Genomic DNA, 25,613 nt, shown 5'->3' with positions numbered 1-25,613 from the left:
GTACATACCTGAAGTTAGCACCCACGGTGAGGTGGCAACAAGTGGTACTGACAGAGTGTACGATGTAGCAAACGTAATTAAATATGTTCCTGTCAACTTTACTAACAAAAAACTAGACAATCCACCGATCTTGAAGGTAAAGAACGCTACTGGGCTATACGAAAATAGTGTCAAATATTTAAGTATGATACTGGGTGTGAAACTAAATTAGAATAACATGTTAAAAAATATAGTCAAGAAAAAAATTCAAAATATCAATGCGTACTCGGACAATAACTCATAGCTGTATGGTAAACAACTGTGGGATTGCATCTGCATCTATAGCAACATACATTTTTACAATATTTCAGAACAAGATATTTCGTAACGCAGTGAGCGCAGCTTTGGCAGAAGCAATGAGGACTTGCATCAAGACCTACAAATCACAAAAGAAGATAATTCAAATGGCTCGCCGAAGAACTCAAAGCAAATCTGCATCTCACGTAATTCCTGGCAGAAGGATAAACATTATCGAATGCTGACAAACCCTACAGATGTATGTACTAGTGCGGAAGTAACTCAGAGGTAAAGTGAAAGAATAGAACTACAGCTTATCGTTAGATTAACTATAATATACCTGAAATCATAAACCTATGAATAAATTAAGTGTTGATCTAGGAGACAAGTTTTAATATAGAATTAAATTTAAACAAAAGTCGATTGGAAATGGCCCAATATAGACTAATTTAATTTATTTAACGCCACAATTTATATGTCACGTGTCATTTACTATATTCCCCAGAAAAAACGAAATAACAGTCAGTAACAATATTCTTATTCTTATCTTCTTCAAGAGCACATTTCACACTGTAATGTTGAGAATTATGCTCGAATTACATAAACATAAACTGAAGTTAACTGAAATTTTATCCGTCTTACCACGCATATACAGTAATATTTTCAGGTATACATTTTAATTGATTATTGAATTGGTATCATTAAGAAAACATCGATAAGTCAAAAGATATTTCTTTAGTACTAATTTACTATAATATTTTGTAAATTAATTTAGCTCGGCATAGAAAAAATATAACGTTTGTTTAATCGCTTATTGGAAGCGTTTAAAGGATTTACAGCACTATGTTTCTGTTTGATTGAAATTTTGAAATAATCTGCGCGTAATTTTTCGGATGGTTTAATTTCCTTTAATTTAATTGCCTTTTTAAGTTGTTTTTATTGTAGTCTTGCTGAGAGTTATTTTAACCAAAAGTTATTTTACATAACTTTTATGGATTTTTCACCCAAAATTTCAATACTTAAAGTTATGAATCAGTCAGTTATAATATTCCTATTTTTAGTTTCTTCACAAGCACTTGTCATTCTGTAATGTCGCTGTATCTAAACGTTATACTCTCCTTTACACAGTGAAGTAAAATTTCATTAAGTTTGCTATACTTTAGGTTTTATTGTTGTTCTTAATTCTTTCATTATTGGTTATTATCGGAAATACGGCTATACTGGTCACAATGTAGAGCAACATTTATTATTAACAATAATAAGAATTCTTTCTGTATGTGTTTTACTCCGTTCGTCGATTAACAAAGTACGGACAAAATAATACAATCACCTGATATATATACAATATTTGATTATTGAAAGTTACAATTCTTCACAGAATAAGTTTATAAAGTGTCTGTAGTTCCCAATGGAATCTTGTACCAAAATATTTGCCAATTTTTTCAATTATTTTGTTGATGGTGCTCGAATTTGCTCCTCATTCTCTGCTATAAAACTCCACATAACACTTTTATATCTGGCAATTGTGCTTGTCGTAGAAGTTTGGTTTTGACTGTGGGTTATATAATATTATAATATGGGAGTGTGGGATATGGCAGTAATATGCCAGACATACTAATAGACATACTAAGAATTCCATCATTGATGATATTCGAATATTCATTTCCAGTAATTCGGATAGTAATGTGAATTAGGCTGAATGTAAAAGGACATAGTAAGCGGGCAGTCTAGATTTTAAGCTTATTTTAGACTTGTCTATACTGAGTATAGACTAGTATATAATTATATACCAGACAGAAAACCATGTAAACGATAATTTATCGGACTATGCCACATTCTTCCAATCATCAAGTGTGTAAGATTTATGATCGACGCATCAGCTATTTCTCAGAGTAACGTTGGAATCTATTACAACAGGTTTCGCAATAGCCTTTCTATGAATGATAGCTTTTATATTGTCGGGCCTTAAGCTGTTTCATCGATCTCTGTCAGATAAATCTGGGTTTCGTCTACTATTCCCCTACGTCGATAATATTTTACCATGTTTTGTTATGTTGTCATTACCGTAGCTACGGTCGCTCGAGAAACGTCAAACAGTCGTTCAGAGACACATATTTTACCGACCGTTTATTTTAACCATAACAGAGCAAAGCATCTTTTCAATGCACCAATTTTTTTGACTTTGTTATTTTATTTTGCTTCTTGATAAGAATTGCGAAAATGTATGATCATATCTATAAAATAATATGCACATATATTAATATATATTGTAATATTTCAGCATCAGCATTTAACATTCTAACATATTAACACGTGACGTAACAAATATCTGAATAAATTACGATTTGATTAATAAAATTAGCACGTACGTCCCTTATTGAGCATTATTTAACGAAAATAAACAGCGAACTACAAAAGACAATGCAATCCATCGATTTCCCTTGTTAGATACCCTATAAATAAAACGAAAATCCATCCGGCATTTCCTATCGAATCAATCATGTTCAGTGCCTCCGTGGGCTGCGATTCACGCGTCCGTCTTTCCGGATAAAAATGGCGGCACTGGCCGCCCTGTACCCCCCGCCCTCGTTTGGCTCAACACAGAAAGACAACTCTTCTCGAACAGCAACGAATTAATCAGCTTGTCTATTTGTTTTCGTTCATATTCGCGCTTATCATTTTATGGCAAAACTCCAGTGGTGACACTGGAACAATTTGTAATGCTGACATAGCTATAGACAGGACAGTATTACCGTAAATTTATTTAAAACTAGCTGACCCGACAGACTTCGTCCTGTCAAAAAGATTTGTAATGTGGCAGTTTTTGTGCCTACGTATTTTAAAAAATTCTCCTGAACAGAACCATCACCCTGGTGATAGGGCGTTGTGAATAAAAAATAATTAAATAAAACATATATAAGGATTGAAAAGTAAGTAATCGCTTTATTGTTAATCATGTGAATCATAATTATTATTATTATTATCATTATATTGCTTTGTGGTATACGATGTTTTTTGTTTGATTACCTGGCGCATAGATAAACAAATCTGATGGTTTTCCAACACGGGAACAGGCAACATACAATTGACCATGTGAGAAACATGGGTTTTCTAGATTAATACCACAAACACTTAATGATTGCCCCTGGGACTTGTTTATAGTCATAGCAAAAGCAAGCCGTCAACATGTCTATAGGAAATTTGCCATTACCAATGTCAATGAGTTGTTTAGAGAATATGTTTCCAGATTGGTCATTTTGCAACTCGACACGCATATTCTTGCTTAAATGAAGTACTTTAACATGTTTCCACAAATTGGAGGACTTTAGACATGCATTGAGTTCATCAGCTGGCGTTGATCGTGGAATCACTGGCAATGTTTGACGAAAATCTCCTGCTAATAAAATCATTGCACCACCAAATCGGTTATTATTGCTACGTAGATCTTTTAAGGTTCTGTCTAAAGCCTCCAAAGATTTTTTATGTGCCATCGTGCATTCATCCCAAACAATCAATTTACATTGCTGCAAAACCTTTGCCATTGCAGAGTTCTTCGAAACGTTGCAGGTTGGAGTTTCATTGCTTTGCATATTTAATGGCAATTTTAGTGCTGAATGGGCTGTTCGACCACCTTCAAGCAAAGTTGCTGCGATTCCCGACGAAGCGAGTGCAAGTGCAATTTTATTTTGTGAGCGAATTGTTGCTAATATTAATGAAATAAAAAAAGTTTTTCCTGTACCACCAGGTGCATCTAAGAAATAAATCCCTCCAGTTTCATCATTTGTTACTTTCATAAGAGTTTCAAATACATACTTCTGTTGTTCATTTAACAGTGGAAGATTTGTTTGAATTTATTCTTTCAAAGCGTTGAGATCATACAGTCTTTCTCGATGCAACTCTTGGTTAAAAGCGTCATGCATTGGACGATTGGGCGCGGTCAGGCCTAATTGAATTAATAGTTTGTTTGACATTATCAAGCACATGTCCTCAATTGAAATCAATGCTTCATTGTAAATTTCTTCACTGATTTGTATATTTGGATTTCCCATTCTATTCCGTATTTGATACAAAATATCATCACACATATAATCTTTGTACTTCATCCACAAATCAATTGGGTTTGATGGGAAGCATGTAGATATGATTATAGAAAACAATGTTCGTATTTGATGAGTGTGTGATGATATTACAGCATCATTGAGAGTTTGATCCCAATGAGCGTCATTTTCAAGCAATTGCAAACGTTGACAGGCTTCTCTGTAGGATCCACACAATTCACCATCAACAGTTCGTAACTGTTGGAATGATGTTGGGCCACGTACATTGACTAATAGCAGTCGTAAATAAAAACATTCATCATTGCTTGGATGTACTGAATAAATCCGGCCAATCGCATCGGTGGAATATACATCTGTATATCCTGGAACTGGTTTTCCTTGTTTCCGTCGTATAAATCTCCTTGAGGATTGATTCCAGGTATAATATTTTGGCATTTCAGAATATAGCAATGTTTGTGCGAAATCATCGTTTTGGCATGTCTCAAAAAAACTGGTTAATGTAGTAGATGGTGGCTGAGCAGCTCTTTGTACTGCGTTCTGTGCTGTAAAATACACTCTTTGTCCATTTTCTAAATGCACAGCTAAGTGAACAACAGAAGGGTGTCTCTCATGAATAGGAAAAGAAAATATTCGCCAAACTGCTTCATTACTACTGACATAGCGGCCCATTTGGTATTGGGTAACTTCATCATTAGAATTCTCTGCACCAATTCCAATCACAGCCATATCACTCCCTTTGGTTACATATTTGCAAATGTATTTAATCGATTTCACTGAATGGCAAGATTCAACGTTGATGTGTGCTTTGAATGTCTTTGATAAAATGGGTGAATATGGAACAATCCAACGATTATCTATTTCAATATCTTGTTAATTTAATTTGACAATTGTTGATTTTCCATTGTCTGCTGTCGATCTGCGACGATACAATGGATAACCGTCATTACCAGTAATTGTTTCCGATATTAATGTCCGTGGATATCGTTTTGAACATTTACCATCCATCATACACGGTGAATTTTGATTAAGAGTTCCACAGGGACCATGTATCATGTTTTTGATAACTACCTCATGCAATCCAGGATCTACTTGTACATTAGGGATTTCAGCTGATATCACTGCATCAACTTCATTTGGCCTTATCTTTTCAACCAACCAAACCAAAATGTGTGCATGTGGCAATCCTCGTTTCTGCCACTCCACAGAATACATCCAGCAGCGTGTCTCACCAAACACATTATGTTTTACGATGAAATTCATTAAAGATTTCAACTTTTGTCTAAAGACTCTGGCTGTAATATCATGACGATCAATGGATGATTTCCCAGGTAATAACTCCTGCTTAATTTGTATCCATTGCGGATTGCATGTAAATGTGATGAACAAATCTGCTGTACCATAATGACGAACATACGACATGGCATCTTGAGCATATTCGTGCATATGCCGAGGGCTTCCGATGTATGTTGCTGGAAGAATAGTCATCCGACCGACATTCTGTGCATTTCCATCAGTATTAATCGCATCTCGAAGGTGAATATACTCTTCAGATCGGAGTTTGGTTTGATTCAACCTGATGAATGTTAATCTCTCCGTTTCAATTTTAACATACATGTCATCAACATATTTGTGATATAATCGCCGACATTTCAATATGTGATTATCTGCATTTTCCCGAATCATTAGGCGGTATGAATAATAGTTCATTGAACTGACTTTTTTGTTGGTTTCAGAACCTGTAAACAGATTTTGTTTTAATAACATTCAAATATAAAATTAAAATACATAATATAGTGACTGAGATATTATCGCCATAGCTAAACTAATATTTTAGTTACCTGTAATGGGATTTATCATTTTTATTGATAAATCGTAGCCATCTTCACCTTGCCAAAATATAATGGGATATTGCAGTGCATCATATGAGCGGTGTGTTTCCTTTATAGGTTGTAATTGAAAATTCCGACGATGTAAAACAATATCACGGGATTCCAAGTTTTCTCCAACTACAACGATAGCAACTTCATCAATAGTTGGTGCATTAAAACGTCTTGTATGTTGACCTGCAGGTGTTTTATCAGCTCTGATTACAATTTTGTGATTATCGGATGGCATCAGATCCAGGGCAGTTTTAAACAATATAATCAATTGATTGTGTTGATGAAATAAAGTTTGTAATTGTTCTACAATAGACCTTTTTACTAAATTGTTATGTGCACAACGCAGATCAATTTCTTGTGGTGAATTGCCCATAAAATAAATTTGCAGGAATTTGTTGTCGCTATCTGACACTGGTAACAGTGAACCTGCTCTGTGATATATTTGCCCTTGTATCTGTAAATAAAAAAAAATATTATGGTGTGGTATAAATTAATGGATTGTCAATGATCAAACTTAAATAATATTTGATCTTAAAAAGTATATATTTAGTTTTAACTAATATCTATCAAATATAAAATATAATAAAAGTGTCACTGAAACTGAATCACCATATAATATGATGACTAAGTGATATATTTCGTAATGATTAAGAAATTGAAGATTAGTAACACATCTTAACTTTGGTGACAGAAAATTTTGTTCGCTAAAATAATTATGAGTAACTGCTATAATACATACCTTGAAAGTTGGCATAAAATTTTCCCGAACTGCATTTGTTGCCCCAAATGAAGTCATTTGAAAGCAATTGTTATATTGTTGAATATGTGTCAAAAAGTGTATAGAATCTGTTCCTATTCCTGAAACCAATGAGTACAATGGTTCTGGTGGTGGATCCAATTGTATCAATTTCACTTTACCATTTGCGCAACACAATCCATTGGCTTCGTTTTTGTATTTTAATGCCTTACAGTGTGAGCAAACCAAGTTCATAGAACCAATAACAACACATTGGTAGTTACTGTAGTCAATTGACACATCGTAACTGAAAGCAGCTGGATTCAAACTTGCGCGATTATTAGTTGAATGTCGCGCTCGCGCTTCACGCGTTTGTGATATCCGAATTCTTTCACGTTCATTTCCGTCGTCACGTTCTTGTGCAGTACGATTAGATCGGTAATTAGCTTGGTTTATAGCATTTCTGGTTCTTCTACCTAAATTGCTTCGTCTTATAGGAGGCATATCAAATATAAATTATTTTTTCACTAATCACGAACTAAACAAACACTAACTAACTAAACACTCTGCACAAAACACGATATACGAATTTGTTTCGTGTATCACTTGACAATTCATCTGTCATCTGTCAAAAGTCATCTGTAACAGACAACTTTTTTTTTTAAATTTGATATGACTTGAACTCAAATCCTTTTAAGCCGTACGAATTGTTTTATTTATTTAAAATTTGAATTAAATTTTAAACAAATAAAAAATTTTAAATAAATAAAACAATTCGTACGGATTAAAAGGATTTGAGTTCAAGTCATATCAAATTTAAAAAAAAAAAGTTGTCTGTTACAGATGACTTTTGACAGATGACAGATGAATTGTCAACTGATACACGAAACAAATTCAAACAAAAAGGGCTATTTTTAGGGTTTTTCCAGCAATAATTCTAATTTTTCTCGCCGTAAAAACCATCCCTGAACTTCAACGAACATTTTAAAAAAAGATTTGGCCAAATTGGTCCAGGCGTTGTTGAGTTATGCGCTTAGGAACATATTTTGCGATTCATTTTTATATATAAGACTAGCTGACCCGACAGACTTCGTCCTGTCAAAAAGATTTGTAATGTGGCAGTTTTTGTGCCTACGTATTTTAAAAAATTCTCCTGAACAGAACCATCACCCTGGTGATAGGGCGTTGTGAATAAAAAATAATTAAATAAAACATATATAAGGATTGAAAAGTAAGTAATCGCTTTATTGTTAATCATGTGAATCATAATTATTATTATTATTATCATTATATTGCTTTGTGGTATACGATGTTTTTTGTTTGATTACCTGGCGCATAGATAAACAAATCTGATGGTTTTCCAACACGGGAACAGGCAACATACAATTGACCATGTGAGAAACATGGGTTTTCTAGATTAATACCACAAACACTTAATGATTGCCCCTGGGACTTGTTTATAGTCATAGCAAAAGCAAGCCGTCAACATGTCTATAGGAAATTTGCCATTACCAATGTCAATGAGTTGTTTAGAGAATATGTTTCCAGATTGGTCATTTTGCAACTCGACACGCATATTCTTGCTTAAATGAAGTACTTTAACATGTTTCCACAAATTGGAGGACTTTAGACATGCATTGAGTTCATCAGCTGGCGTTGATCGTGGAATCACTGGCAATGTTTGACGAAAATCTCCTGCTAATAAAATCATTGCACCACCAAATCGGTTATTATTGCTACGTAGATCTTTTAAGGTTCTGTCTAAAGCCTCCAAAGATTTTTTATGTGCCATCGTGCATTCATCCCAAACAATCAATTTACATTGCTGCAAAACCTTTGCCATTGCAGAGTTCTTCGAAACGTTGCAGGTTGGAGTTTCATTGCTTTGCATATTTAATGGCAATTTTAGTGCTGAATGGGCTGTTCGACCACCTTCAAGCAAAGTTGCTGCGATTCCCGACGAAGCGAGTGCAAGTGCAATTTTATTTTGTGAGCGAATTGTTGCTAATATTAATGAAATAAAAAAAGTTTTTCCTGTACCACCAGGTGCATCTAAGAAATAAATCCCTCCAGTTTCATCATTTGTTACTTTCATAAGAGTTTCAAATACATACTTCTGTTGTTCATTTAACAGTGGAAGATTTGTTTGAATTTATTCTTTCAAAGCGTTGAGATCATACAGTCTTTCTCGATGCAACTCTTGGTTAAAAGCGTCATGCATTGGACGATTGGGCGCGGTCAGGCCTAATTGAATTAATAGTTTGTTTGACATTATCAAGCACATGTCCTCAATTGAAATCAAGGCTTCATTGTAAATTTCTTCACTGATTTGTATATTTGGATTTCCCATTCTATTCCGTATTTGATACAAAATATCATCACACATATAATCTTTGTACTTCATCCACAAATCAATTGGGTTTGATGGGAAGCATGTAGATATGATTATAGAAAACAATGTTCGTATTTGATGAGTGTGTGATGATATTACAGCATCATTGAGAGTTTGATCCCAATGAGCGTCATTTTCAAGCAATTGCAAACGTTGACAGGCTTCTCTGTAGGATCCACACAATTCACCATCAACAGTTCGTAACTGTTGGAATGATGTTGGGCCACGTACATTGACTAATAGCAGTCGTAAATAAAAACATTCATCATTGCTTGGATGTACTGAATAAATCCGGCCAATCGCATCGGTGGAATATACATCTGTATATCCTGGAACTGGTTTTCCTTGTTTCCGTCGTATAAATCTCCTTGAGGATTGATTCCAGGTATAATATTTTGGCATTTCAGAATATAGCAATGTTTGTGCGAAATCATCGTTTTGTCATGTCTCAAAAAAACTGGTTAATGTAGTAGATGGTGGCTGAGCAGCTCTTTGTACTGCGTTCTGTGCTGTAAAATACACTCTTTGTCCATTTTCTAAATGCACAGCTAAGTGAACAACAGAAGGGTGTCTCTCATGAATAGGAAAAGAAAATATTCGCCAAACTGCTTCATTACTACTGACATAGCGGCCCATTTGGTATTGGGTAACTTCATCATTAGAATTCTCTGCACCAATTCCAATCACAGCCATATCACTCCCTTTGGTTACATATTTGCAAATGTATTTAATCGATTTCACTGAATGGCAAGATTCAACGTTGATGTGTGCTTTGAATGTCTTTGATAAAATGGGTGAATATGGAACAATCCAACGATTATCTATTTCAATATCTTGTTAATTTAATTTGACAATTGTTGATTTTCCATTGTCTGCTGTCGATCTGCGACGATACAATGGATAACCGTCATTACCAGTAATTGTTTCCGATATTAATGTCCGTGGATATCGTTTTGAACATTTACCATCCATCATACACGGTGAATTTTGATTAAGAGTTCCACAGGGACCATGTATCATGTTTTTGATAACTACCTCATGCAATCCAGGATCTACTTGTACATTAGGGATTTTAGCTGATATCACTGCATCAACTTCATTTGGCCTTATCTTTTCAACCAACCAAATCAAAATGTGTGCATGTGGCAATCCTCGTTTCTGCCACTCCACAGAATACATCCAGCAGCGTGTCTCACCAAACACATTATGTTTTACGATGAAATTCATTAAAGATTTCAACTTTTGTCTAAAGACTCTGGCTGTAATATCATGACGATCAATGGATGATTTCCCAGGTAATAACTCCTGCTTAATTTCTATCCATTGCGGATTGAATGTAAATGTGATGAACAAATCTGCTGTACCATAATGACGAACATACGACATGGCATCTTGAGCATATTCGTGCATATGCCGAGGGCTTCCGATGTATGTTGCTGGAAGAATAGTCATCCGACCGACATTCTGTGCATTTCCATCAGTATTAATCGCATCTCGAAGGTGAATATACTCTTCAGATCGGAGTTTGGTTTGATTCAACCTGATGAATGTTAATCTCTCCGTTTCAATTTTAACATACATGTCATCAACATATTTGTGATATAATCGCCGACATTTCAATATGTGATTATCTGCATTTTCCCGAATCATTAGGCGGTATGAATAATAGTTCATTGAACTGACTTTTTTGTTGGTTTCAGAACCTGTAAACAGATTTTGTTTTAATAACATTCAAATATAAAATTAAAATACATAATATAGTGACTGAGATATTATCGCCATAGCTAAACTAATATTTTAGTTACCTGTAATGGGATTTATCATTTTTATTGATAAATCGTAGCCATCTTCACCTTGCCAAAATATAATGGGATATTGCAGTGCATCATATGAGCGGTGTGTTTCCTTTATAGGTTGTAATTGAAAATTCCGACGATGTAAAACAATATCACGGGATTCCAAGTTTTCTCCAACTACAACGATAGCAACTTCATCAATAGTTGGTGCATTAAAACGTCTTGTATGTTGACCTGCAGGTGTTTTATCAGCTCTGATTACAATTTTGTGATTATCGGATGGCATCAGATCCAGGGCAGTTTTAAACAATATAATCAATTGATTGTGTTGATGAAATAAAGTTTGTAATTGTTCTACAATAGACCTTTTTACTAAATTGTTATGTGCACAACGCAGATCAATTTCTTGTGGTGAATTGCCCATAAAATAAATTTGCAGGAATTTGTTGTCGCTATCTGACACTGGTAACAGTGAACCTGCTCTGTGATATATTTGCCCTTGTATCTGTAAATAAAAAAAATATTATGGTGTGGTATAAATTAATGGATTGTCAATGATCAAACTTAAATAATATTTGATCTTAAAAAGTATATATTTAGTTTTAACTAATATCTATCAAATATAAAATATAATAAAAGTGTCACTGAAACTGAATCACCATATAATATGATGACTAAGTGATATATTTCGTAATTATTAAGAAATTGAAGATTAGTAACACATCTTAACTTTGGTGACAGAAAATTTTGTTCGCTAAAATAATTATGAGTAACTGCTATAATACATACCTTGAAAGTTGGCATAAAATTTTCCCGAACTGCATTTGTTGCCCCAAATGAAGTCATTTGAAAGCAATTGTTATATTGTTGAATATGTGTCAAAAAGTGTATAGAATCTGTTCCTATTCCTGAAACCAATGAGTACAATGGTTCTGGTGGTGGATCCAATTGTATCAATTTCACTTTACCATTTGCGCAACACAATCCATTGGCTTCGTTTTTGTATTTTAATGCCTTACAGTGTGAGCAAACCAAGTTCATAGAACCAATAACAACACATTGGTAGTTACTGTAGTCAATTGACACATCGTAACTGAAAGCAGCTGGATTCAAACTTGCGCGATTATTAGTTGAATGTCGCGCTCGCGCTTCACGCGTTTGTGATATCCGAATTCTTTCACGTTCATTTCCGTCGTCACGTTCTTGTGCAGTACGATTAGATCGGTAATTAGCTTGGTTTATAGCATTTCTGGTTCTTCTACCTAAATTGCTTCGTCTTATAGGAGGCATATCAAATATAAATTATTTTTTCACTAATCACGAACTAAACAAACACTAACTAACTAAACACTCTGCACAAAACACGATATACGAATTTGTTTCGTGTATCACTTGACAATTCATCTGTCATCTGTCAAAAGTCATCTGTAACAGACAACTTTTTTTTTTTAATTTGATATGACTTGAACTCAAATCCTTTTAAGCCGTACGAATTGTTTTATTTATTTAAAATTTGAATTAAATTTTAAACAAATAAAAAATTTTAAATAAATAAAACAATTCGTACGGATTAAAAGGATTTGAGTTCAAGTCATATCAAATTTTAAAAAAAAAAGTTGTCTGTTACAGATGACTTTTGACAGATGACAGATGAATTGTCAACTGATACACGAAACAAATTCAAACAAAAAGGGCTATTTTTAGGGTTTTTCCAGCAATAATTCTAATTTTTCTCGCCGTAAAAACCATCCCTGAACTTCAACGAACATTTTAAAAAAAGATTTGGCCAAATTGGTCCAGGCGTTGTTGAGTTATGCGCTTAGGAACATATTTTGCGATTCATTTTTATATATAAGATATAGATATTATTTTATTACAGCACATTAGAACTATTCATTATTTATATAAATAATATTGATACTAAAAATATAATATATTGGCAACAATTTATATATTTTATATATTTACTGAATTGTATTTAAGGTGTCCAGAATAATTATTGGGTATTTGCTTATATTTTGATCGTTTTCTCACTATAAAAGGCTATTTGTTGAGAAAATTGGTATAAATAAAATTGATATTTGAGCCCAAATATTTGTCATTATATCTTAGAATGTTTTGTCCTACTAGGAGTATATTTTATGTATGTTATATATATATGTATAAATTTATAAGTCTTTTGAATACACTGTGTGGCTAAGTTAAGTTATGTAAAAAGTTTGAATAAAAAATGAATATGATGTTTTATTAATCGTCTAATCCGTAGATTTTTTGTCTCCGTTCGGCAGCAATGCCGAATATTACCTCTATATTATTCTTGTGTAATAATTAAAACCAGTATATAGCCCCTGTGGCCTAATGGATAAGGCATCTGCCTCCTAAGCAGGAGACTGTGGGTTCGAGTCCCACCAGGGGTAACTATACTTTATACCTCAGTTTTTTAAAAACTCTATTTTGCTAAGTTATGTTAAATAAAAATGCTTGAAAATCAAATTTTGCATGGTCAATTAAGGCAATTTATTGAAAGTCTCATCCGTAGATATTTATTCTACGTTAGGCAATGATGCGGAATATTCCCACTAAACTATTTTGATGTAACAATTAAAAGCTATGTATAGCCCCTGTGGCCTAATGGATAAGGTATCTGCCTCCTAAGCAGGGGATTGTGGGTTCGAGTCCCACCAGGGGTAACCTTATTTTTTATACCTGTGCTTTTGAAAACTATGTTTAGCTAAGTTTAGTTGTATAAAAAGTCTCATTAAACAAAGTTTGCATGGATAATTAAAGCGTTTTATTAATCCCCTTATCCGTAAATATTTAATCTCCGTTCGGCAACGATGCCGAATATTCCTGTTATGTTATTTTTGTGGAATAATTAAAAGCAGTATATAGCCCCTGTGGCCTAATGGATAAGGTATCTGCCTCCTAAGCAGGGGATTGTGGGATCGAGTCCCACCAGGGGTAAACTTATTTTTTATACCTGTGCTTTTGAAAACTATGTTTAGCTAAGTTAAGTTATATAAATAGTTTGAACAAACAAAGTTTGCATGGATAATTAAACCGTTTTATTAATCGTTTAATCCGTAAATTTTAAATCTCCGTTCGGTAATGATGCCGAATTTACTTCTATGTTCTTTTTATATAATAGTTAAGAGCAGTATATAGTCCCTGTGGCCTAATGGATAAGGCATCTACCCCTAAGCAGGGGATTGTGGGTTCGAGTTCCATTAGGGGTAACTATATTTTGTGCAGATTTTTATACCTCAGTTTTTTGAAAACTCTGTTTATCTAAGTTATGTTAAGTAAAAAATGCTAGAATATCAAATTTTGCATGGCCAATTACGGCAATTTATTCAAAGTCTAATCCGTAGATATTTATTCTACGTTCGACAATGATGCGGAATATTCCCTCTAAATTATTTTCTTCCAACAATTAAAAACTATGGATAGCCTCTGTGGTCTAATAGATAAGGCATGTGCCTCTTAAGCAGTGGATTATGGGTTCGAGTTCCACCAGGGGTAACTACATTTTATGTACATTTTTATACCTGTGTTTTTGACAACTCTATTTAGCTAAGTTAAGTTATATACAAACTTTCAATAAACAAAGTTTGTATGGATAATTAAAGCGTTTTATTAATCGTCTTATTTGTAGATTATTAATCTCCGTTCGGTAACAGTGCCGAATATTCCTACTATATTATTTTTATATAATAGTTAAAAGCAGTATATAGCCCCTCTGACCTAGGGGATTGTGGATTGAAATGTAATTACATTTTATGCACATTTTTATACCTCAGTTTTTGGAAAACCCTGTTTTGCTAAGTTATGTCAAGTAAAATCCTATTGGAGATTATTTTATTTTATTTAAGACATTTATATATCGCAGTATGGTTATCCCGCAGACCCGAATATGAATATGAATTTGAGTATTTGTAGTTATCAGTGTCATTGTTATAGTCCATTTTCCGGATTTCATAATAAACCGTGCATCCAACAACAAATATTCTAAAGGTAACCATACAAGGATCCTGTCCGATTATCCCCATAGTGTTATAATCATTCGTTATAATATCTACTTACAAAAATTTAAATAATACTGTTCAGTTCAATGATTTAAATTTTTTCCTAAACCAAATGTCGTTCATTTAGTGTTATTGAGTGTATACAAACACTAACCATGGAACTTTCCGAATTTCAGTTTGTTGTTATTATAAAACTTTTAGAAATATATACAAGACATTGAACTAAACCCAGCTCAGAATCTCAATGAACTTTCAGGCAAATTAGCAGGTTAGTTTAAGAATAACCAAAAGTAGGAAAAATCGCGAAAATATAATTTTTCTAAAATGACAATTCAGTCTACATAGGCACCAAACTGGAATATTCATAATAATAACGAGCTACCAAAAACTGAATGTTACTACAAATATCCATCAACTTCCATTCCGTCATTTCAACGTTCCAACATGTCCAGCAACATATTGTTTTAAAAAGTCATCCTCAGACCTGACAATCTTGGATTACAACATCTTTGAATAGAAGTCCCGTCGCACCCGGCATACTCACTAGACATAGCACCTTTTAGTCAGACCAGTTCTGACTGCTGAGATCGATGCAACATGGCTAGGCTGGCCCACGGTGTCGAAGTGCTTAAATATATCTAGAGTTGCTGCCAAACCAACATCGTTGTTTCGACATAATATCGCCATGTTGTCAGACAGTTATAGAAAATGAAGAAAATATTTTGATTAATATATATTGCACCAATAATTTATTAATACATGCCTTTTTAAATTATCAGAATGCATGCAACCACCTAATATTCTTGTACTATAGATAATATTGACACCATTAAATATATTTTCAGTAATTAATTTTTCATTCGTTCATTTAATTCATATAATTTTTTTTAAGGATAACCTACTTTGCTTCTCTCGGTTTCAATTCTGATTATATTTTTGGCCAATTTGTTTGATAATTTATTTCCATTGCATTGGTACATAAATCTGCTTACGTTTGGTTTAGCATTCTTATATATAGAAAATATCTAAAGGGCATTGTGATTAAATTTACCCCCAATATAATATTCTCCCAAAACAAGAAAAATACTTCGCAGCGTTTTATATTGCTTTGAGGAATATTTCTTTATTATTGTTGTAACCTTTTGATTTATATGTTGACTGCTGATATTATATTTGTTTTTTAGGGTTGATAGCTGATACACTTTTCGATAGTGGGCATCTATTTGATCAATTTTAAAATGGAAACGGATTTTGTGTTTGCAAGGAATTGTTATTTAGAAATGTTACCTAAATAATCGGGCTTAAAATATTTTACAAGGTGCAATAAAGTTGTCTTTAATTACTTAATTATTAATATCTGGGGAAAAGGACCTCTCTTTATGGACTGGACACCTCTTTTATTCCAAGACTTATATCAGTTATTACATTATGTGTTTCTCTATTAATCAAAACCGCTACATGTTACCTATAGTAGTTCACAAAAACAAGTGTTGAATTAGTTAGGGAATATATAAAACGAGAGAGATGATGAAAAGAGAATATAGCTACCACACGAATTGTCTGAAAATACCATTTCGAATCTTTTTACCATTGTGGTTTAATTGCTTGCCGGGAAAAAGGAAACTTCTCGATGGCGTATTGTGAGCGGCGATGAAAAGTAGATCTACTTGGCAATCCCAAGTGCACAATATACTCTTGCAGCACCAATTAGGACTCTCTAGATCCGAATGTCTTTTAATGAGCACTTATTTAGATTATTAAAATGAGGCTTGGCTGACTGGACACAACTGCGAAAATGTATCGATGAAAGGATTGCTGCCAAAACCAACATTGTTCATTCAACACTGTATCGGCATATTGCCAGAAAAATGGAAAATTCGTTGCAAGAATGGATTGTGTTTTGATTAATATATGTTGTACTAAATTTTAATAACGGCACACTTAGTGAACGATATTCGAAGTCCTGCAGCACTGATAGAAGGGTATTGATTTTGAAGTAAAATCTCTTTTTGGAACTTCGGCTGCGGATGTATCCAATAGCTAGTCTAATGTGTCTGATTAAAGAGATTTTTTAGTAGTTCCATTCTACTTATACGAACTATTATAATTAAAGATTTTGATTAAATATATATTCGGATTCATTTCAAAATTAATGTTCAGTATTACCTCCTTTGATATTGTTATTGATTCTTTCGTTTCTTAATATACTTGAATTATTTAGTATTTAGAGTAAAACATATTACCCATATATTGTGTTGGGTTTAATACAGTATATTTATTAACAATTAAGATATCGAGCAGCGCTTTTAGGATTTTAAGCCGACTGTTGGTTCAAGTCCTGTCGGACGTCATTTTATTTTATTTAAGACATTTTTATATCGCAGCTTGGTTATCCCCCAGATCCAAATATGAATTTGAGTATTTGTGGTTATAGATGGCATTTTTAAAGTCCACATTCTGGAGGTGATGGTAAACTGTACACTCAGCAGCGAAGATTCTAAAGGTTAATGTACAAGGCTCCGGTCGGGTTATATATTTTTGACGTATTGTACTATTATATGGTAACATTACTTTAATTGACAATTCTATTGTAAATTGGAAAATGAATTATATTTGATAATATTTAATAAAGTCTTTGTATATCTACTTACAAAATTTTTACAAGCTGTTAATAATACTGTTAAGTTCAGTGATTTTAAAATTTAAAGTTTTTTTCTCTTTCATTTCGTATTATTGAATGTGTAGTGTATACAAACACTAACCATGGAACCGTCCTAATTGCCGTTAGCGGTTATTATAAGTCTTTTAGAAGTGCATAATGATTCTGCTCTGTTATTGTGTTATTTTGCCACAATAGGGCCTCGAGGGTCACATTTGATTAACTACAAGACATTCTGAGCTAAACCGAGCTCAAAATTGCCAATAACTTAGCAGATTGCTGTATTTGCAGAAATGAACACATATAAAATGAAAAGACCCAAAAGCAAAGAAAATCGCCACAATATCAATTTGCTAAAATGTCTATTCGATCCAAATAGGTACCAAACTGGAATATTTAAGGTAATAATAAGCTACCAAAAACTATATGCTACAAATTGAGCGACTTATGATTTTAAAAACTCATTGTCTTGAATGATAGTCTTCAGTCACACTTATGAAGGGAAGTACCCTTGCACCTAGCATACTCGCTAGTTATAGCACATTTTGATCAAACTCCTCCTGTCTAATCAGGTCGATGTAACATAGCTTAGCTGGCACACGGTCTCGAAGCGCTGAAGAAGTGATCTAGTCTACAGTGGCTCCCAAGCCAATATCGTTCTTTCGATATAATATCGCCATACTGTCAGAAAGTTATAAAAAATTATGCAAAATACATTGATTTAAAATATTTTGACTAATATATATTGCATCAATAATGCAAATATGTTGAATATACTTTCAAAAATTCATTTATCATTCACTCATTTATATCTAAATATATTAATATAAAATTAATTTTAAAGGATAACGTCAATAACATGAACTTGCGCAAGCACACAACGTTAAATATCTGGAAATGCATTTCGACTGACATTTGACATGGAAAAATATATAGTGACAAAACGCAAACAACTTGGGGTTAAACGGAACCAAATGTATTGGCTGATAGAGCGTAAATCTAAATTATCCCTAGATGATAAGGTTTAACTGTATAAGTCAATATTTAGGCCCATTTGGACCTATGGTATTGAACTGTGGGGTACTACTAGCAAATCTAACATAGACATCCTACAGAGGTTCCGGAATAAAGGGTTGAACATAATTCCCTTCAAGGGTGATACCCTGATTATAGCGACTATCCAACTTTTCGATACCATTTTTGTAGTACTATTTGTCCTATGCTTCAAAATATTCCTCAGTTTCGATTTCTTCCCAGCGAGCATTCTTTTAAGATCTGAAAACAAGTCAAAAATTCACAATAGTCGCTGGGGGCCAGATCTGGAAAATATGGTGGACGAGGAAGCAATTCGAAGCCCAATTCGTGGATTCTTGACACGGTGCATTGTCTTGGTGGAGCAGCACTTTATTTATCTTCAAATGCGGCCATTTTTGGCGATTTTTACTTCAAACGGTCCAATAACGCTTTGTAACAGTCGCTGTTGATGGTCCTTCCTATTTCGGGGTAGTCAATGAAAATTATTCTATGACCATCCCAAAATACAGACGCCATAACCTTGCCAGACGACTATTGCGTTTTCTTAAGCGTTGGCGTGCGTTCATCAAGTGCAGTCTACTCGGATGACTATCGAGTTGACTTCGGAGTAAAATGACGGAGCCATATTTCATCCATTGTCACATATCGACGCAAAAACTTGGATTTATTACGCTTGATCACCTCCAAACACTGCTCCGAATCATCAACTTGTCGTTGTTTTTGGTCAAAAGAGAGCTTGCGCGACACCCACTTTACACAAAGCTTTCTGATAGCCAAATATTCGTGAATTATATGATGTACACGTTCATTTTATATCTTTAGAGTGTCTGCTATTTCACTCAATTTTAATTTACAATCATTCAAAATCATTTTGTGGTTTTTTTATGTTTTCGTCGGTAACAACCTCTTTTGGGCGTCCACTGCGTTCACCGTCTCGGTGCTCATTTCACCACGTTTAAAGATAGCCTAAAAATGCTTAATGGTCAATTTTCCAGGGGCAGTGTCCGGAAACTCGGCATCAAGCCAAATTTTTGCTTCAACTGTATTTTTCCTTTCAAAAAGCAATATTTTATCATCACGAGATATTTCTTTTTATCCATTTTTTTCACAATAACAAAAGTTGCTTCACTCAAAATGCTATAATTCGCAAACTAATGATCCGACAGATATCAAATTTATACACGCATGTTTTGAGCGTTAACATATGGATTTAATTCTAGTAGCGCCATCTATTTGTTCATCCGTGAATTTATTGAGAAAAATTTATACAATTTATATATTAATTAAAATATCATGAATCATTTCAATGACTATGACATTGAAAACGAAAGGATTATCAACAGCGGCTATTACAAAGTGTTATTGAATCGTTTGAAGGACGAAATCACCGAAAAACGGCCGTATTTGAAGAAAAACAAAGTGTTTTACCAAGTCAATGCACCGTGTCACAAGTCAGTGAAAACGATGGCAAAAACCCATGAATTGGGCTTCGAAGTGCTTCCTCATCCTTCAGATTGTATTCTCCAAATCTGGCCGCCAGCGACTATTTCCTGTTTTCAGATCTCAAAAGAATATTCACTGGGAAGAAATTTTCGTCGAAATTGAATATAACATAGATGAAATTTCGGGAATTTTTTGATTATGTTAGCTTTGGAAAAACAGTTTGAAAATGCACAAGTGTACATCGTTTTGGACCTCAGCAACCAAGAGCTATTTATAAGGTAAATTGGGAGGATGAATTCAAATCCGCAACCAGTTTTTAAAAGTTATTTTCGAAATGTTTAATAGATTCATTATTTCTAGTAATTAAGTCACAAATGAATGGAGGTTAAACTGAGTCTTTTATATTGCTTGAGATCTGTTTCATGCACACGGGTCTAACAATAATCGCCCATCATATATCCGTCCCAAAATCCTTGGTTATCGGCTTTTGTCCCAAGTTTTGTTGTAAAAAGTCAAGATGTAAATGCAAAAAATTTATTTTAAGAGATTTTCGAGCTCTACTCTTTTGGTAATTTTGGAACAAATAGTCGAGTGCGTGTTTATATTCAGCTGATTTGTGATTACTGAGAAAGTTGTGAACAATATTTCGCAATGATTTTACCATCGAGAGCTTTATGAGGAGGCGACAATAAAACAGTCGACTCGCAAGGAGTACAAAATACAATTTTTGTTATCTTGGATTATAATAGGTACAACTTGGTCACACCATTCTCACGTAATGTGATGGCAATCACGGTTAAGCAGACAGACGCAAAAATCAGCAAAATTTTGATGGTTTTTTTTTGCAATATGTAGCAGAGCCGCCTTCAAACTGTACTTAGGTCCACCTATGAACAACCGCCATACTTCGATCATATGCTGTATTCATTACATCAAATAAATCTCTGATATCATTGCAGAAATATATATCATTTCTTTTTTTGAAGAATGGTAAAATGGTATCTTTCTGCATATAATGACTTGCATTTTAAGGTTAATATATTTCCATTCCTGCAACCTTGATACAATCAATTTTTATTTTTGTTTCGATAAATATAAATTGCGAATCAAATCAGATAGTTCAGTTTGTGCTTTTCTTTCATAACGAAAATTCTTTTATTGCTCGCTAATGATGAAGAGGAAGTTCTTAAGGCATTTTTCACACTTGTACCTGTATAAGTTGGCAGGAAGAAAAGTTAGAAGTCCGTACGTAGGAACGGACTTTTGCATTTATACCGATAATATTTATGGAGCAAAAGTAATATACATGAATCTACATGAATTTTCTGTTCTTTCCATAATGTTGGCACACAAAATGAAAAGTATACAATTTCACCACCTGACTACTTGTACAGCTCTTTTTTGCATACGTTACGTTTATTATTTATTTAACCCGTGAGCCTCTTGAACTATTTAGCATGGATTAGAAGAGTTTCGATTGGGTTAGGTTTTTGATTAATGAGAATCTAATGTTGTCTAGTCCGCATGATGTGTTCCTGCCCATAATAATGGCCTTATTAAGTTCTTCCCTTGCAAATGGAGTGTCCAAACAATCATGTGCATTTATGCTTGCCTCATTATTGTTGTTCCTGTCTTTCTCCTAATGTTTCTTTAGTATGGAGTGATAAAGTGCTGCAAACATTTCAGTCATCTCACAGGAGTCCTCAATACGACGACTTCCATCAACCATTACTGGTATTTTGGATTGTGGATTACTATTTAGCATACATACTTTCCTCCATACAGTATGGGATGAGGTTTTCGGGGCAAGGCTACTAGTAAATTTCTTCCAAGAGCAAATCCTTGTTTGCCGATTAGTTCTTTCTGCAATTGCCTTTAATCTTTAATAGTTTTGGAAACCTTCGGACGTTGGGTTTAGTTTGAATCGTTTAAGGGCCTCTTTCTCATTCTTTATTACCCCAGTGCAGTTTTTACTCCACCACGGTACAGGTAATTTGTTTATTATTGTGGTGTTGAACCTTCTAGCTGCACTGATAATGGAGAGGGTGAATTATTTTACGGCCGTCTTTATATTTGCAGAGATTGGGGTGGTGTCAATCAATGATCTATATTGGTCCCAATCCATACCTCTGGTATTAAGTCCAGTCGCTGCAGGTGATATGCCAGGTGAGTCGATGTCAACCAGAGTGGGAAAGTGATCTCTGCCATGCAGATCGGCTATTGTAGTCCATCTCGCCTGTCCAACCAATAAAGAAGAGCACAAGCTCTAGTCCAAGTATGACAAAGTGCCTTATAAAGCAAACACAAAGATAGGCGATCCATCATTCACAATATATAGATTATAGTCATCGGCCCCTTCGATTGTATGTAGGCGAGTCCGACTCCGGCGCATGAACATTGAGATCCCCCACGATGGGTTTGGGGTTAGGAAGTTGTGAAACGAGAGATTCTATACTAGTCCTGTCAATGCTCGTGGAGGGAGACAGATACAAACTACACAGTGAAACATCTCTGCTAGATAAATATGCTTTGACTGCTACTGCTTCAAACTCTATTTTGATGTTAAGCTTTTCTTCGTGCTCTACGGATTAAGGTAGTTATGCCTCCAGATGGATGCGCACTTGTCTTGTTCTATCCTTTCTTGTTATATTGTAGCCTCGCACCTGGAAAGAGTCTCAAGGGTATAAGTTGCTTTACTGCAAGAGTATGATTGATGGTTTTTAGAGTCTTATGATGAGCAGAAGCTCTTCTTGCTTTCTTTTGAGTCCGTTGATGTTTCATTGTCTTGTGATGGTCATTGTGTTCATTACGCTGGTGCCTCTATTTTCATATCGCTACCAGATTTATTTTTGGAGTTTCTATTAGTGTGGTCGTTAGAGTGACCTTAGTTGTTTCTTTTGCGCTGGTTGTCGTGACGGGCCACGCGATGAGCCAGATGACGAGTACCGACTGTTTTCAGAATCGGCTTTTCTTTGCCCCTAGTAGATAAAGTGTAAGGGGCATCTCCCCTTTGCCGGGACATAGATCGGGACGAATGGGAATGGGGAATAGGAGGGGAACAGGGAAGGGATCGATCCCTCCCACCCGAAGCAACTTGGGTTGGGGAGGGCCTTCGGTGTGATGGTGGAGGGGCCATCGCCCCTCCAGATGTAGTCGTGATACTTTCTGTGGTGGATTTCTTTCTAATCGAAGGAGTCCCCCGAGTGAAGGTGGATGCTGCTAATCTAATTGTCTCCTTCATTCCCGATCATCGATGTTACATTGAGTGACTGTGGCGACATAAATCTTTTGGCAGCTTTAACGTAATTCATTTGGGTATTACCCAATTGTTGTCTAGCTATATATCTGATCATGAAGTGCGATATCTTCTCTTCGGTTTTCAATTTTTGTATTAGTAATTCTTCTTTATATACAGGGCATTCCCTGTACCTTGGAGAGTGCTCCTGGCCGCAGTTAACACAATGAGGTGGTGGAGAGCATTCAGCTTCTTCATGTTCGTTCTCTCCACAGGAAGTATAGGTGGGCGCATAGGTACAGTTCATAGATCAATGCCCGAAACTTTGGCACTGGTAGAACCTCATAGGGTTCGGGATGAACTGCCTAACTTTCAGGCTAAGATATCCTGCCTTGATCCTTTCAGGGATATGTTCCTCCCTGAACGTCAATATAAAGCTATTGGCTGCAAAGATTTCTCCATCCTTCCTCGTGATTATTTGCTTAACAGAAGTGACCCCCTGCGTTCACAAGGGTCTACTCTTCCGTACACACGGACAATTATATACTAGATACGGTACTGGGGTTCAATATAAATGTTGTTTAATACAATACCAAATAATATTCATATTGCTCTCATCTCTCTTAAAGTTGATCCGAATTTATAAACTTATATATCATATTAACTAAGAAGCACATAATTTTTTTATATAGAATCATACAGCGATTATATTGGATTGCGTATGCTTTAGAAACAGACAAGTCGATAAACAAAAAAGCATCAATTTGGATTACAGGCCTTCGATGCCGACCTGTTATTTCTTATAAAGAATCGATTTCGTCAAGTTTCAGAGAGAATTCATACACCCCACATGTTTTTTTATTTCGAATGTAGAGTAGAACTGCCTTCAAACTGTATCTACAACCATCTATAAACAAACGCCATTAATTTCGAACATATGGTGTATTTTTATATCAAATAAACATTTTATATTGCAGAACCACATATCATATTCTTTTTTTAAAGAAAGATGAAATCGCCGGATTTATATTTCTTTATTTAGTAACCCGTATTTTAGGGTCAAGCTGGTTCTTTTCCTGTGACAGTGATGCTAGCAACACTCGAGCAATTGCGTAATTATATACTTTTTGCAAGGCGAAATTACTTTCATTGCTCTCTGGTGATGAAGACGAAATTCTTAAGGCATTTTTACACTTGTGTCTGGACAGAATGAAACTAGGTATATCACTGTTCGTACGTGGAATAGGCCTTCACACTGACGACACGTCATGGTATTTATACTGCGCCATTTTTTGCCTTTATAATGACAACATTTATCAAGCTAACTTACCATTCATCTACATAATATTTCTGTTCTCTCCATAACTTTAGATCTGAAAATGAAAAGAACATATATTCACCAAGTGATCGCTTATGCAGCTCTATACTGCATTACAAAACAATATCGGTATCCATGTCTTGCCAGTGTTTATTACAGCAAAACGAGAATACTGAAAATTCAGATACTTGAGTATATTTGTCAATGTATAGGTAATTATATCCTTTAACATTTAGTAAAGATAATATTCACAAAGTTTATTGGAAATGTTCTCATCTTTGGGTTTTATGTTTTTTTTTCAAAAGTTCCGCTTCAAAATATTTTTCTGCATGTTTTTCTTATATATCATCTTAACTACGAAGCATATTATTTCTTTATTTACAATCATACAGCGATTATATTGGATTGCGTATGCTTTATAAACAGATAAGTCGATAAACAAAAAAAAGCATCAATTTGGATTAGAGGCCTTCGATACCGACCTGTTATTTCTTAGAAAGATTCGATTTCGTCAAGTTTCAGAGGGAGTTCATACACCCCAATTTATTTCTGGGCTAGAGGCCCGTCTCCTTTTTCTCGGTTCGCTTGTCGCCTATTTAGATTTACGACTGATCGAACGATAATTATATAAATTAACTTCCCAATTACCCAATCAGAAGTAACGAAAATTATTTTGTCTGTTATATAACTTTTTTCTTCATTTAATGGTTTCAGTGGAATTTAATTAAGTATATCATTTATCTAGTTAAATTCTATTCAG

The 25,613-nt window shown here is 34.5% G+C and overlaps 3 protein-coding genes and 3 non-coding genes across 7 annotated transcripts in view; 4 read left to right on the top strand and 2 right to left on the bottom strand.

The window, feature by feature from the left end:
* Rph (Rabphilin) overlaps positions 1–25,613 on the top strand; it is a 132,269-nt gene that overhangs the window by 5,750 nt on the left and 100,906 nt on the right. The window lies entirely within an intron of this gene.
* On the bottom strand, positions 3,200–7,616 carry LOC143193581 (uncharacterized). The gene is made up of 3 exons (XM_076399888.1): positions 6,954–7,616; positions 6,173–6,668; positions 3,200–6,070 (listed from the first exon to the last, which is right to left on the bottom strand). Exons 1-3 carry the CDS (start codon positions 7,452–7,454, stop codon positions 5,205–5,207), a joined length of 1,863 nt encoding a protein of 620 aa, XP_076256003.1. The 5' UTR covers positions 7,455–7,616; the 3' UTR covers positions 3,200–5,204.
* On the bottom strand, positions 9,284–12,581 carry LOC143193653 (uncharacterized). Its single transcript, XM_076399978.1, has 4 exons — positions 11,928–12,581; positions 11,373–11,643; positions 11,148–11,315; positions 9,284–11,045 (listed from the first exon to the last, which is right to left on the bottom strand). The coding sequence occupies exons 1-4, from the start codon at positions 12,426–12,428 to the stop codon at positions 10,180–10,182; spliced, it is 1,806 nt and encodes a 601-aa protein (XP_076256093.1). The 5' UTR covers positions 12,429–12,581; the 3' UTR covers positions 9,284–10,179.
* TRNAR-CCU (transfer RNA arginine (anticodon CCU)) lies at positions 13,483–13,555 on the top strand. The gene has a single exon. It is a non-coding gene; the product is annotated as a tRNA-Arg (tRNA).
* On the top strand, positions 13,756–13,828 carry TRNAR-CCU (transfer RNA arginine (anticodon CCU)). Its single transcript has one exon. It is a non-coding gene; the product is annotated as a tRNA-Arg (tRNA).
* On the top strand, positions 14,030–14,102 carry TRNAR-CCU (transfer RNA arginine (anticodon CCU)). Its single transcript has one exon. It is a non-coding gene; the product is annotated as a tRNA-Arg (tRNA).

Source organism: Rhynchophorus ferrugineus, unplaced genomic scaffold, assembly GCF_030347505.1.
Source record: "Rhynchophorus ferrugineus isolate W39M unplaced genomic scaffold, kcgeb_rfMv2 rfM3, whole genome shotgun sequence".
Taxonomy (NCBI): Eukaryota; Metazoa; Arthropoda; class Insecta; order Coleoptera; family Curculionidae; genus Rhynchophorus; species Rhynchophorus ferrugineus.
Note: the sequence above shows the minus strand (reverse complement) of the source record. Positions and strands in the feature narration are given on the sequence as shown.